Source organism: Lithobates pipiens, unplaced genomic scaffold (assembly GCF_037356315.1).
Source record: "Lithobates pipiens isolate NorthernLeopardFrog02 unplaced genomic scaffold, aLitPip1_a1.2 Scaffold_22, whole genome shotgun sequence".
NCBI lineage: Eukaryota > Metazoa > Chordata > Amphibia > Anura > Ranidae > Lithobates > Lithobates pipiens.
Window position 1 is genome coordinate 305,907,698 of NW_027507784.1, and position 13,964 is coordinate 305,921,661.

Genomic DNA, 13,964 nt, shown 5'->3' on the forward strand with positions numbered 1-13,964 from the left:
AAAGAATTGTCTGGATTTGTATTGCTGTCCATCCAGATCTGAGATTTGCACAGCTCTGCCACATAACACAGCCCTAACTGGCCTGATATATACACTGTATTACCATATATATATATATATATATATATATATATATATATATATATATATATATATATATATATATATATATATACACACATACACACACACACACACATATACATATATATATATATATATATATATATATATATATACATACATATTTATATATATACACACACACATACACATACACACATATATATATATATACATACACATACACACACACACACACACAATATTATCAAAAGTATTGGGACTCCTGACTTTACACGCATAAGAATTTTAATGGCATCCCAGTTTTATGCCCTGTACACACATTATTATTTATTTAATTTGTGGGAAAATCTTTTTTATCTTGGACTGCCACTACGGACCACCTTCTGAAAATGCTGGTTGCCTGGCTCTCTCTGGCTGCAATACTTTTTGAGTCACCGGCATGGAACAAGTCTGAGTAAACATAAAACTCCCGATCAATATACTTGCTCTGTCAGTGGCCAAAAAGCACTTAAAAGGGGTTGAAACCCTCATGTTTTTTTACCTTAATGCATTAAGGTGAAAACCCTTTTGTGCTGCAGCAGCCCCCGAGAGCCCCCCTTTTTCCCATCGGCGGGGCCGAGTCCTGCTTTGTCAATGGACGCAGCAGCAGGACTCGGGAGCAAGCCCTGCACAAGTGCCCCCATGGAATGCGGCTTTTCGTGGGGGCACTCGAGACGAGGAGGAGCCAGGAGCGCTGCTGGAGAATCCCAGAGAAGGAGGATCAGGGCCGCTTTGTGCAAAACCTGTGCACAGAGGAGGCAAGTATAATATGTTTGTTTTTTTGTTCGTTTTTTTTTTTAAACAAAGCTTAACAATAACTTTAACCACTTGGGATCCGCGCTATTGCAAAATGACGGCAACAGCGCGGACCCACATTTCCGGGACTACGTCTATTGACGTGGTCCCGGTTACGAGCGGCCTGCGCGCCCCCTGAGGGGTGCGCGCGGCGCGCTCTGTGATCGGCGAGTCCGTGAGACTCGCCTGATCACCGATCCGTGTAAGGGGTCGATCCCGACCCCTTATCACGTGATCAGCTGTCAGCCAATGACAGCTGATCATGTGATAAAACGGAGCCGGTAATCGGCTAGTATTCCTCCTCACGCTGACAGCGCGAGGAGAAAAAAAAAAAAGCCGATCGCCGGCGGCCGTGTTCGGGACATCAGTCCCGATCACGGCCAGCAATTTAAACGGACACCTGCCCCCTGCCAGTGCCCACCTGCCACCCGCAGTGCCATCCTGAAATAAAGTAAGTGCCCCCCTGTCAGTGCCACCCAGCAGTGCCCATAGTGCCCACAGTGCCACCCAGCAGTGCCCACAGTGCCACCCAGCAGTGCCCACAGTGCCACCCACAGTGCCACCCAGCAGTGCCACCCAAAATCTGCCTCAAAGGTGCTGCACCCCAGTGCCGCCCATCAGTGCCCAGCAGTGCCGCCCATCAGTGCCCAGCAGTGCCACCTATCAGAGCCACCTATCAGTGCCACCTATCAGTGCCCATCAGTCCCATCTATCTGTGGTACCTATCAGTGCCCATCCGTGCCACCCATCCGTGCCACTTATCCGTGCCACCCATCCGTGCCATCTTATCTGTGCCCATCTTTGCCCATCAGTGCCGCCTTATCTGTGCCCATCGGTGCCGCCTTATCTGTGCCTATTAGTGCCGCCTTAACTATGCCTATCAGTGCCCACCAGTGCAGCCTATCAGTGCCCACCAATGCAGCCCATCAGTGCCCACCAATGCAGCCCATCAGTGCCCACCAATGCAGCCCATCAGTGCCCACCAATGCAGCCTATCAGTGCCGCCTAATCAGCGCACTTCAATGAAGGAGAAAAATGACCCGTTTGCAAAATTTTATAACAAACTATTAAAACATGATTTTTTTTTTTTTTTTTTTTTGCATCTTTTTTTGTTTGTTTAGCAAAAAATAAAACTCCGAGCTGTAACTAAATACCACCAAAAGAAAGCTCTATTTGTGGGAAAAAAATGATAAAAATTTCATTTGGGTACAGTGTTGTATGACCGCGTAATTGTCACTCAAAGTGCATCAGCGCTGAAAGCTGAAAATTGGTCTGGGACTGAGGGGGGTTTAAGTGCCCAGTAAGCAAGTGGTTAAAGTAAAACCAAAAGCAAATCTTTTTTTTAGTTTTGGATAGAGTGGAGAGGGATTAGAACACCGGTCACGTTTTTATTGCTGTCTGTGCCCCCGTTAACCCTTTGCCGACCATATAACTTACATATACAGTGGCAAAGTGGCACTGTTGTGCAGGATCACGTATCTACACTTCTGGGTCTGGGGCGTGCATGCTCGCCGCCGCCAACCTGCTCCCGCTGTTAGTATACACAACAGGAGCTGATCAGCTGATACCGCAGACTCAATATTCACCGGAACACTCTTCGGTACTAACGGAGAACGGAGGTCTGCCTATGTAAATAAGACAGATTGCTGTTCTGTCAGTAGGGAAGGCATGGATCCTGTGTTCCTGCAAAGAAGGACAAGAAGCCATGTCTCCCCCCCCCCAGTGAAAGCACCTCACATATAGAGTTTCGGAGGCAGTGGGAGTTCTGCTATTACATAAAGGCTCTATATTTCAATCACTTATACGAGAGGCATGTTTTAGCGAGTCTCAGTCTGTGGGGAGTGGTGGAGCACTGGAGCGCAGGGTGAAAACACGGAAAGAGACCTTTTTTTTTGCTGCATTTTCACTTATCTTGAATAAGAATATTTAAAAGATTGGAGATTTGCCTTCTTTTGAGCATGGGACTTTTTAGTACACTTTGTATTTCTTTTGGATCTTTTTATGGGATTACATTGATTTATAGTGCTACAATCTTTATAATTAGTTGTATATATAAAGATGATGAGTGACTTATCCAGTTGTCAGATTTTTTAAAGAAATATTTTAGGCCACTCTGACAGGTAAGTAGCAGAAACCACGCCCACCTGCATTCCTTTTGTCCCATAATTATGATAGGCAGCCTCATTGGCCAACAGAAATATGCAGAAGGCACAATCAAGCTTCAGCCATAATGGGAAGGTTTGGGAGCAGGGGCGGACTGACAACTCATGGGGCCCCCGGGCAATAGGAGATTATGGGGCCCCCAGGCAATCAAAGATTATGGGGCCACACAGTATACACAAACACACACACAGTATACAATCACACAGTATACACAGACATGTTTCTATTGGTTGAGAAGGTACTGGAGAGGTGGGGCAGCTATAATCTTGGGATTTTTAGATCAAAAGGATGTCGGTAAAGGACATTTCAGAGACAGATGTAAAAAAAAAAAAAAAAAAAAATTTTACATACTGTCCCTGGTTTTACTGACGCTGACAACCCTGATGGGGCCCCCTAGTGGCATGGGGCCCTCGGGCAGTGCCCAAGTGGCCCAATGGTCAGTCCGCCCCTGTTTGGGAGGATACATGTAGTTGACAACTGCAGCAGTTGTCTCTTCTACTCCTTTGTGAACCAGTTTCTTTGCTGACACGCCAATGGTAGATGGACTGATCATTAGACAGAAGGTGGAGACGCCGCACACCAGAGCCCAACCACTATATAGAAAGGTGAAGATGGACTAAGCTGACCATAGACAGTTTGAAACTCGGCCAGTTCAGCAGGAACTAGCCCAAGATTCTAACCATGTATGGGTGGGCTGAATATACTGATGTTGATCGATCAATCAACTTTTGTGCAACCAGGCTGTCCGATTTTACATGTGATTATTGCTAGCGGCTGTTATAAATCACTGTGTTCTCCCAGAAGGGGTGGCTTCCACTGCTCCAGCCGGGAGGACACAACGGCTCCATGGGAGGGATTCCCCTGTCAACACTGTTGGTGATGATGGGGGAAATCGAGCAAATGTCTTTTCTGAAACCCCTTTTTGCAGGAAATAAATTTGCTCCTTCTACAGCAGGCCTTAGGGTCAATGTCCACTGCATACTACTATTTGCATAGAATCAGACACAAATGACTTTTGCACGATGCAAATATTCTTCTGCTCTATCATAGATGGCTGAAACTGTCTCAGGTCTACAAATGCAGTAGTTTCTCAATTCCTACGATATGAAAACCTGCCTTGATATCTCTATGAATTATCTTTTTGAAAAGGTCAATAAACAAAAGCAGCCGCTGAACTATTCTTAGAGACATCTCTGCTGAGAAAGAAAAAAAGAAAAAAAGCCAACACAAAAAAAAAAAAATGGTTCTCGTCAATGTGGAAGAAATTTCACGACTGACCTTTAAAGACTGGTTGTTGTTCATCTACAAAGAAGATTCTGTCTCTCCCAGAAGGTGAAGACATCATCTCACTAAGTATGTGGGGGGTGAAGGTGCTGGATTGTGGTGGAGTCACAGATTTTGTTGAGCTAGGAGGCTCTGATCCATTTTTCACTGCAGTTGCATGGTCTTGATGCTGGTCTGAAGGAAGTCTTGATTTGGGATGATATTCTTCCACATCCCAAGCTGGTGTTGTTTTAGAATAGTGCAAATCATTTTGAGTGTAGCCATGCGGTCCACCTGTTGTTGCTGGGGCAGGGCTTTCTGTCCTATACTCAGTTACATTGGCATGGTTGGTAAACGAGGTCCTTTCTGTTGGTGCATACACGTCCACAGCTTGGTCTCCAGGAGTTTGCATGTCAGCTTCTTCATTAACATTCATGGTCAACTCTGGACCAGTCCATGTGATTGACTGATCATATGTAGATGTTCCAGCATTTGACTGTGTAGATTGCATTAGCCCTTTGTGAGATGTAGGTCCATGAGGATAGGATACAGTGGACTTAAATGATATCTTGGGGATCAATTCTGTTTGGTTCATTAGTCCAATCTCAATCTGAATCGCTGGCTCGTTTTTACCGCCACTGTGGCTTTTGAAACTTGTTTGTGTGAATGATTCCATTTTGTTTGCAGTGGTTGGTTCTTTTTCTGTGTCAAGTTCTGCTACATGCCTTGTGATTGGCTCTGTGTCTCTGGAATCTGTTAAATTCTCAGTGGTAGGCTTTAACAGTGTAGTTGATTCTATCTTCCGGTTTGTGATTGGTTCTGTTTGTGTGGTTGATTCTGTATGAGTATCTGGGGTTGGCGTTGTTTGTTTCTGGGTATCCATTTCATCCCTGAACCATTCTGATTTTGTGGTGGGATGGGTCGCTGTTGTTGGTTTGTGTCTTGTAGTAGAATCTCTCCTAGATGCTGGTTCATTTTGTGCAGTGGACTCATCCTTATGCGTTGTGACTGGTTCCATCTGAGAGTCAGTTTTTATCTCACCCTGTAGAAATGGATCTGTATTATTTGTTGATTCAGTGGTGACCTTTGTAATTAGCTCTGGTATTGTTGGGAAGACTGCCCTGGTCTTTGTCATGAATTCTTTCTGCGTGGAAGATCCTGTGTTTGTGATTGGCTCTGTGTAATTACCAAGTTCCATGGGGCTGTTTGGGATTGGTTTTGTTTGATAAGTTGAGTCCAGAGTATTGTTTATGACTGGCTCTGTATTGGTGGAGAATTCTTTTCTATCATTTCCTTTCAAGTGGCTATCAGTCAATGGTTCTGGTTGAGTTGTATTAACATATGCTAATGTTCCAGAATTTGGCAGATTCTTTCTTGTTGGTTCTGGCTGAGATGGTGTGATCAGATAAGGCATTGTTACAGTAGTAGGCATCAGAGGGCTTTTTGTTGTTACGTTAGGAGGTTTTTGGGTGGACATCGTTGACCAGGTCCTTGTGGAAAAATCCTGCTCTGTAGACAGCTCTGGTTGGGTCTGTGTGATTAACTTAGACTGAGTTTGGGTGGTTAAACCTACTCCTGATGTGCTTAACTTTGGTGGACCCAGAAAAGTTAGAATTGTCTGGTTCTTTATGGTTTGCTGCTCCTGTGTGGGTGTGGTTAGCTCCTCTTGGGTTAAACGAGTGCCTGATTCCTGGTTCTGTGTAGTGAGTGGGGTGAGATCTAACCAAGGCTTTTCAGTTGCTACTACTTGAAGGTGTGTGGTTACATTGTATTTTGTTGTTTGGGTCAAGTGGTACCTTGTGTGTGATTCTGAATGTCTGTGTATGAATGGTTTAGTGTGTTGACTGGGATATGCTTCCGATTGTCTACCTTGCTCTAGGCGGTTTAGCTTGTGAACTGCAGTTTGACTGTCTGTTACAGAAATTGAGAAATGTGTAGTGGGTTCTTGGGACTGTGTTGTCAGTTCAGACTGACTGTGAAAGACAGTCTGGGTAGTCAGCCTTGGACTAGCTGTTCCGGATATTCCTGAAAGTCCTGCTGTTATGGACCCCATCTCATTCTCCTTTAGATCTCCTATATAGGAGGGATCTGATAGCTTAGTACTAAAGTGGGTATCATTTTGGATAAAAATATGTCTCTGGGTAGATGTTACCAACTTTGTGTGAAGCGGTTGTGAGTTAGACTGACTTGGTTGCATCTGAGTGGTTAAATCTGGCTGTTCTTGTTCATTATTGTGCGCCAGAGTCTGTGAAACATGATTCCTTTGTAAATGGTGGTTTGAGTGATGTTTATGGTGGCTATGTGAGTGTGGCTGGGTGTGGTTGTGTAAGTGTTTCTGATGATGTCTGTTTGGTTCTGAAGGAAATGTTCTATCATGAGCTGTGCCTTTATGTTGAGATATGGTGTTGGTTTCATTTTGGCTAAGTGACTCTATAACTTGGTGTCTGTGTTTATGGGAATGTGTTATATTACTGTGAATTTGGTGGCCCTCTGTCGTGCCCAGCCAAGTCTGGTCTTTTTCTCTTTTGGCTTGTGCAGCTACCCCTGTCATTAATCGACTATGGACTTCTGTTGCTGTTTCTACAGGTCCTTCAGAACGGTCACTTGAATGACCTACATTATCAGAAGTCCTTGCAGCCTGAGTGGCCAATACATCAATCTGTGTAAGTCCAACGACACTGGTCTCAGTGGTTAATTCTGGATGGAACTGAGCTCTGTCTTTTTGGCCAAGTCCAGAAAGTTCTGTTGAGCTCAGGTTTGTGTTCATAAATATATTTATGTCTGGTATCTTTACATTTACTTTGGATTTTAACTCTTGCGTGACTTTGGAATCATGTACTTCTGGCCAATTGACCTTTCTTAAAAGTCCAGCTCTTGAGACATCGTTGTGCCGATCAGCTTCAGGTACAGAAGTCACATTTTCAGCATTCAATAGATGGTCCTGGGTATTCAGAGAATTCAGTTCATACAACACAGCCTCTTTTCCAGTTGTAAAGGTGGAATTAGAAGACTGAGACATATGTTGAAGGCTGTTAGTGAAGAAGCTAGAATTATGATTTACAAGGGTATTGAGCAGAACTGATGTGTTACTTGATTTTTCCTTCAGCTGCCTACCCATCTGTGTTACTGCTTGTAATGCCACTGGAAACTGTTTAACCCTATCAGGCGGAAATGGCATGCCTTTTTGGCCAGATTTAATAGTGTTTCTCAGAGGTGTGGTGGCAGTCCTCTGAGGTATGGGGCCAACTGACAGCCCTGTTGAGCCAACGGTAAAATTGGAGTCTCTCAACTGACCTGTTACGGGTTTTGATGTGACATTTTTATGATGTAAATGTGGAAGGCTTTGATATCTTGCAGAAGGGTTTTTATTTGGAAATATTGGAACTGTTTTGGCTTTGATGGGTACCATTGGCCCTTTTCTAATAACTGGACGCTTTTGATGAGAATCACTCAATGAATGGCTCCTGGCAGTCAATGGTATCTTGGTAGAATTCAGCTGAGACTCATAGGGAGTTGAGCTTCTTTGCTGAGACCGAGGATGAATAGCATCACTGACATTTGCAACTCCTTGCAGTGGCTGGACTTTGGCAGGCCTTACAGATATGCCTTTCAGAGGACTATGTTGTTTTTTGCCATCTTTTGGAGGTGGAAGATGAGGTGCAGCTGTCTTGTTTGCTGGTATACGGGATGCTGGTGTTCGAAGCATGGGCTTGGGGGTGACAGCCATGGTGAACTGAGCCCCTAAGGTAGTACTTGCAAAATATTCCACTGCATCAGTGTTATTGGCAACAAGCTCTAAAGGGGGATAAAAAAGGAGATATCGTATCCATAAGAATGTCAGCACAAAACGATCAACAAGTAACAATTGCTTTCGCTTTGGAATAGTTACTGACCAAGTTGAAATAGACCTGTGATTCATACAGTAAAATTGAGCGGAAAGAGTGGGGCCACAACCAAGAAATCAATGAGCAGGTCAGTGGAATCTGGCCTGGGGTGAGCCTGATAGCTTGCACTTTATGAGGCTCAAGCCACATGCTAGTTATACCAGTTTTAACCCCAATATGTATATGATTTTTTTTCCCCATCTTATAAATCCACCAAATCTTTTGTGGTAGAGCTTTGATTGCCAATACAGGAAATGTCCATATTTTGCTCTGAAAGACACCTAGCAGCCAAGCAAATATGAATAATTCATGTATCTTAGCATTTGCCTGCACCTGGAATCTGTTTACTACATAAGAGTATCCACAGATTCACAGAGACTCAAACCCTTAATCTGGATTCATACCTAGGGTTGCCACCTCAGCCCTTTAAAACCAAACATATATTACACAGGTTCTGTGGCTGATTAAGATGGTAATTAAACTCACTTGGTGCCTTGTGTGCATTAAATTAGCCTTAGAACCTGTTTAATTCATTTGTTTTCGGGTTTAAAGGGATAAAGATTAGTGTATATAGAACACATGGTCAGCAGTAGTCAGCATGTTGTAACAAGTATGCCTATTCCAAATCCATGGAAGACCATGAGGACTGAGACCTTCAGTTCTGTAAAACGTATTTAAAAAAATAAATAATAATTTGATGGTAGTTTATATTTAACAGACAGGGATTTCCTAGTTATCACTTATTTATCTATATCCTCTACAACTACACCAATCCATTAATAACTTATGGTCAAGCCCCTTTGCGTTTGCCCTGGAAAATAATTAGGCAAAATAAAATGTGCTTGTCAGAGACTGAACATTTTGATCCATCTCATACATGTAGTAAGTCTACGGCTGCCTAACACGTTTTATTCAATTTTGCAAGACAAACCCAGTAAGGCTTCTTGGCAGGTGTAGTAGGTCAAGAGGCTAATAGGTAATGGACCTCAAATGCAGCCTCTAGTTCAACCCATCTCAAACAATTTGGGATGGTCTTTCACATAAATAACTGGGCTAACCTGTTGGTTGTGACATGTGAATTTTAACAGCAGATCTTCTTTACCATGTAAATCAACCATTCTCAACCAGGGTTCCATAGAACCCTGCTGTTCCTCCAGAGGTTGTTAGGGATTCCTGTAGCTGTTGGTGGTGGACCTCCCATCTGATGGTGCCTGCATTGTTCTAGTTCTAACGCCACTTGGCAGAGCCAGGTGACATCAATGATCTTTTTAGTAGGAGTAGCATTCTGCCCACCCCTAAGGGGGATGTTCTTTCCATTGGCCATCAACGTAAAATGCATTTTTTTTTTAGCATGAGATCTGAAAATTCATTCAAGGGGTAAAAGGTTGGGAAAGACTGATGTAGATAGACACTCGTATACTGACATAATAATCTAAATACTGCACACTGTGTAAGGTTACATTGTAGATTTTTTTGTTTTTTTACAGTGCTACTTATATTGTTATTTTCCCAAAGGGAGCGTGTCAATAGGCTATGGACATTCAAGTATTTATACAGTATATCTCTCAACAACTCTGGTCCCCCTTCCAACAGCCACTCTGTTCACCTTGCTTTCCCTCCCAGCAGTGACTCAGGAAGAAAACTAAATACAAAGTTATGGATGGAGTTTGGCTAGTGAACCAGTGGTTTACCAAAGCAGGTGTGCAGCTGAATTCAAAAGTATGCACGTTTCTGCACAGTGACATTGGTCCAGCCTGGACCATTGTAAGTATTTATATGTTATAGTTGGCCGATCCCTTTGGAAGCTGGAAACCACTGTAGTAGACACCACTACTTCAGTGATCACTGCTAGTTTCCAATGCTGGATCTTCTCAATTAATTAAAAGCATTCTCTGATTAGATGTGGTGGAGAGGTGACATCACTATCCTAACTTTGTCCAATCTGAAAACGCTTTGCATTTATTGAGAAATAGTGAAGTGTTCTCTGAATGGTACCTGTGTTGGGCGGGCATCCTCCTGTGTTCACTAACCATCCTCCAACTCACCTCTGATTAGGGATGAGCTCAGGCGCGTTCGCATGGAACACGTGCAGAGCCCGCCAGGAAGTCGGCACAGTGCTGCGCTAATCACAGGCAGCGAGACATTGCCCCGACGTGCGGCTGCAGAGATCAGGCAATGTCTCACTGCCTGTGATTAGCCCAGCGCTGCACCGATTTCCTAGCGGGCTCTGCACGTGTTCAATGCGAACACACCTGAGCTCATCCCTACCTCTGATATTCAAAGACCCACTTAAAAAAAGACCAATCAACTGCGGGCTGGGCCATTTACTGTCTACAGCACACTGATGTCACCAGCATCCTGTTCCTTTGTTTATGTGTGCTGCAGAGGAGTGAATGACCTGGCCTGGAGCGGATTGGACTAAAAAAAAAACGACTTTGAAGTTTGGATAGAGGTGAGTTTTGGAGGACGCCCAAACTCATGTCTACTTATTATAGATGCGCAAATTTTTAAATGTCCATAGCCTTAAATATTAGGTCATGGAACCCCTATAATTATACAACGTAAGGGAATTAGGCTGCATCCACACTATGACTTGGCATGTCAGGCCTTGTACTTACAGTATGCACTTCTTTTGCTTGTTGATGCGCTACACGCATAGGACAGACCATTCTTGCCAATTGGCTGCCCTACGCATGAAAAACGTGGCAAAGTATCTAGTTTATCTTTTTGAGCTTCGAGCTTTGCACGTTTTTTTTTTTTTTTTAACTGCACATCTGCTTGGCACATTCTGGTCCCACTGACAATGAATAGCATTGCAAACGTAACACGCATTTTTTGCACTTTTCATGAATGCATGCACAATTGTGCAATTTTGCTCATATTCACAAAATGCTGTGGTTTGAATACAGCCTTGGAGAACTTTGAAAATATGGCTCAAGTAAAACAAACAGAATGGAATTAGATTCAGTGTTATATCAACAATAAATCTGAAGCTGTGCAGAGTGTAATCAGTGTTCATTCTACATGTGCATATATTACCAACCAGCCCATATGCCTCTCACATCTCAAACATGACAATTCTTAAAAAATGTTCGAGAAACCAGAGTTGAGTTGTCCGTGAGGAAAGTCCAAATTAGCCACTGGGTAATAGCCAGATCACTAAACCCTGCAGATACATAATGGCTGTCAATTACGCTAGAGTGGGACAACAAGCACAGCTTGTGCTAATGAGCCGCTGAGATTCTGACAAAGCTCCCGCGGCAGATGGCACATCACATGGCACTTCCAGGAGTGGTGGAAGCCAAGTCTGGTGCCACGAGACAGTTTGGAAACACTAGCTTCTTCAGACCTACTCTCATCCAGGGTTTTAAATGTTACTTTATCCATTAAGAAAAAAGTGAAAGGGTCTCTTTAAAGCCCACCCTTGACTCAACTTACTTTCCCCGTGACCACCACTGCATTCAGCCCCTGTGTAAGTTCATATGGTGTAGCATCTTACACATGGTTGATGGCATTATCCTTTACCTCACAGTGTTCAGGCCTGCAATTGACCACTAGACCCGAGTACTGCATCATGGGAATTCACCTGCTCCCATAAACAGGAAAGAGGCAGATATTGTGCATAAGCTTAAATGAGCAAACTAACGTACAGTGGTTTTGTATAGATTACTATTTTTTATTCATTATGGTCCAGATATATTTTCTCCTTTTTTTCGCCAGGTAAAATGTTTAATCCTGAACGTGAATATTTCTTATTCCTATTTCCAGGCAGCAGGTGGAGACTTCTTTACATGTGATATTCTGTATCTGTTTTGCCCTTTTGTTGTAAAAAAAAAAAATGTTGTTTACAGTGCTCAACAGCTCAAGTTACGCACACAAAGAGAAGTCAGAGAAGTGACAACTCCCTTCCTGGGCATGTGTAGGGGTGGGGTGGGCGTGGAACACCAATACTCCTACAGAGGCACCATCCCAGAAGATATATGTAAATATATTTCAAAAAAATAATAGAAGAAAGTGGGACTCTAATTGTGCCTCAGAGGAATACAAAAAACTGAAAGACAATATAATTATACAAAAATAAACACATTTTTATTTTCTAAAAAGCAAAATTTAAGATACATTACAGTCTTAATGATTCACTTTGAGTTCAGGGATGTGCTAGTTCCTAGCAGGTCATACAGAAAGCAGCCTACGCGTTTCACGGGTGATTCTGCTTTGTCAGGGCCTTGAGGATAGCACAGATGTAAATGTTGAGTGAATTCTACAGAGTGTTGATGAATCATGAATGTACCATATACCCTTCCTGGGCAGTTCAGTCCAAGGTATCAGTGCGATTCAGCCAGTATGAATGGAGACATCTACCATTGTGCTCTCTTTTTAGATAACCGACAGTACTCTGATCACGTAATCCTTGATCAGCAAAGGCAACTTGCATACTCTATCAAAGGTTCCAGCTCAAAAAAAGGTTCCAACACTTTTCGGTTTTGTTTTGGATAAAGTGTGGAAGGACTGTGACCTCTGCCATGTTTTCAATGCTGTCTAAAGCTGGCCATACATTATACAATCTTCTTATTCAATTTCCTTTAGATTTGCCATCAACTATAGTGCAAGGGCTGTATTGATTGCATACAAATTGAAAGTGTTTACGTTTCACCTCATATTACATGGTTTTGGTAAATTTAAATGAAAATTGTACAAGGAAATTGTATAATGTATGGCCGGTCATACACGGAGCAAATTGCAGGAAAAAAATTTGCTAGATTTCCCCATCAACATAGATGGTGTTAATGCAGGAATCCCTTCTGCCGAGGCAATGTCTTCTCGCAGTGTGGGAGCGGAGGAAGCCGTCCCCGCTGGGAGAAGACAGTTATTATTGCTAGCGGCTATAGAAGTCACTAGCAATAATCAAAAGGTAAAAGTAAAACCCAGCACACTGGTTATACCCAAGTTGATCAATCAATCAACTTAGTACATTCAGCCTGCCCATACACAGTTCACAACTTGGCTGGTTCCTGCTAAACCACCCAAAATCCGAACCATGTATTGCCTGCCTAGGTCCTCACTGGGGACAGATACTGTCATCTCACCAAGATCAAGACGCAAAGAGGGTCACAATGGGAATGTAGGCAGCATAAATCTTGAGAGAAGTTCTAACCCTTCTGTCCTCCATCTATCCCTTCAAACACAGTTCCGGATGAAGCATTTACTCACCAAGCTACACCAAAAGTTTGGAGACACCTGACTATCACACCTGCATCACAAACCTGTATCCAATTCCAAAATATTGGGCATTAATATGGAGTTGCCCCCTTTGCTGCCATAACTACTTCCCCTCTTTTGCGAAGGCTTTCGACAAGATTTTGGAGTGTTTGTGGAAATGTGAACCCATTCAGCCAAAAGAGCATTGGTGAGCCAACATCAGTTGGATAAGAAGAAGACCTGGCTCATAATTGCCATTCCAATTCTTCTCAACAGTGATCTGTAGAGTTGAGATCAGGGCTCTGTGCAGGCCACTTCACATCCTCCACACCAAACTCAAAAAAACATATTTGTATGGAGCTAGCTTTAGGAGCACAGTCATGCTGGAACAGAAAAGGGCCTTCCCTAAGGCTATTACTACAAGGTTGGAAGTCACCTATAACAACCTCCACTGTTCTGGAAAGGCCTTGTAAAATATTTTGACGTATATCTGAGGGATTTAAGCAAAAGAGCGTTTTTGAGGTCAGGCACTGA

The 13,964-nt window shown here is 43.2% G+C and overlaps 1 protein-coding gene across 2 annotated transcripts in view; it reads right to left on the reverse strand.

Moving 5' to 3' along the window:
• The window catches only part of LOC143924836 (uncharacterized), a 122,402-nt gene that overhangs the window by 71,058 nt on the left and 37,380 nt on the right, over nt 1–13,964 (reverse strand). For both annotated transcript variants that reach the window (XM_077449326.1, XM_077449327.1), the window contains exon 2: nt 4,363–8,142. In XM_077449326.1, the coding sequence (XP_077305452.1) occupies nt 4,363–8,142 (3,780 nt within the window). The remainder of the gene's footprint in view (nt 1–4,362; nt 8,143–13,964) is intronic.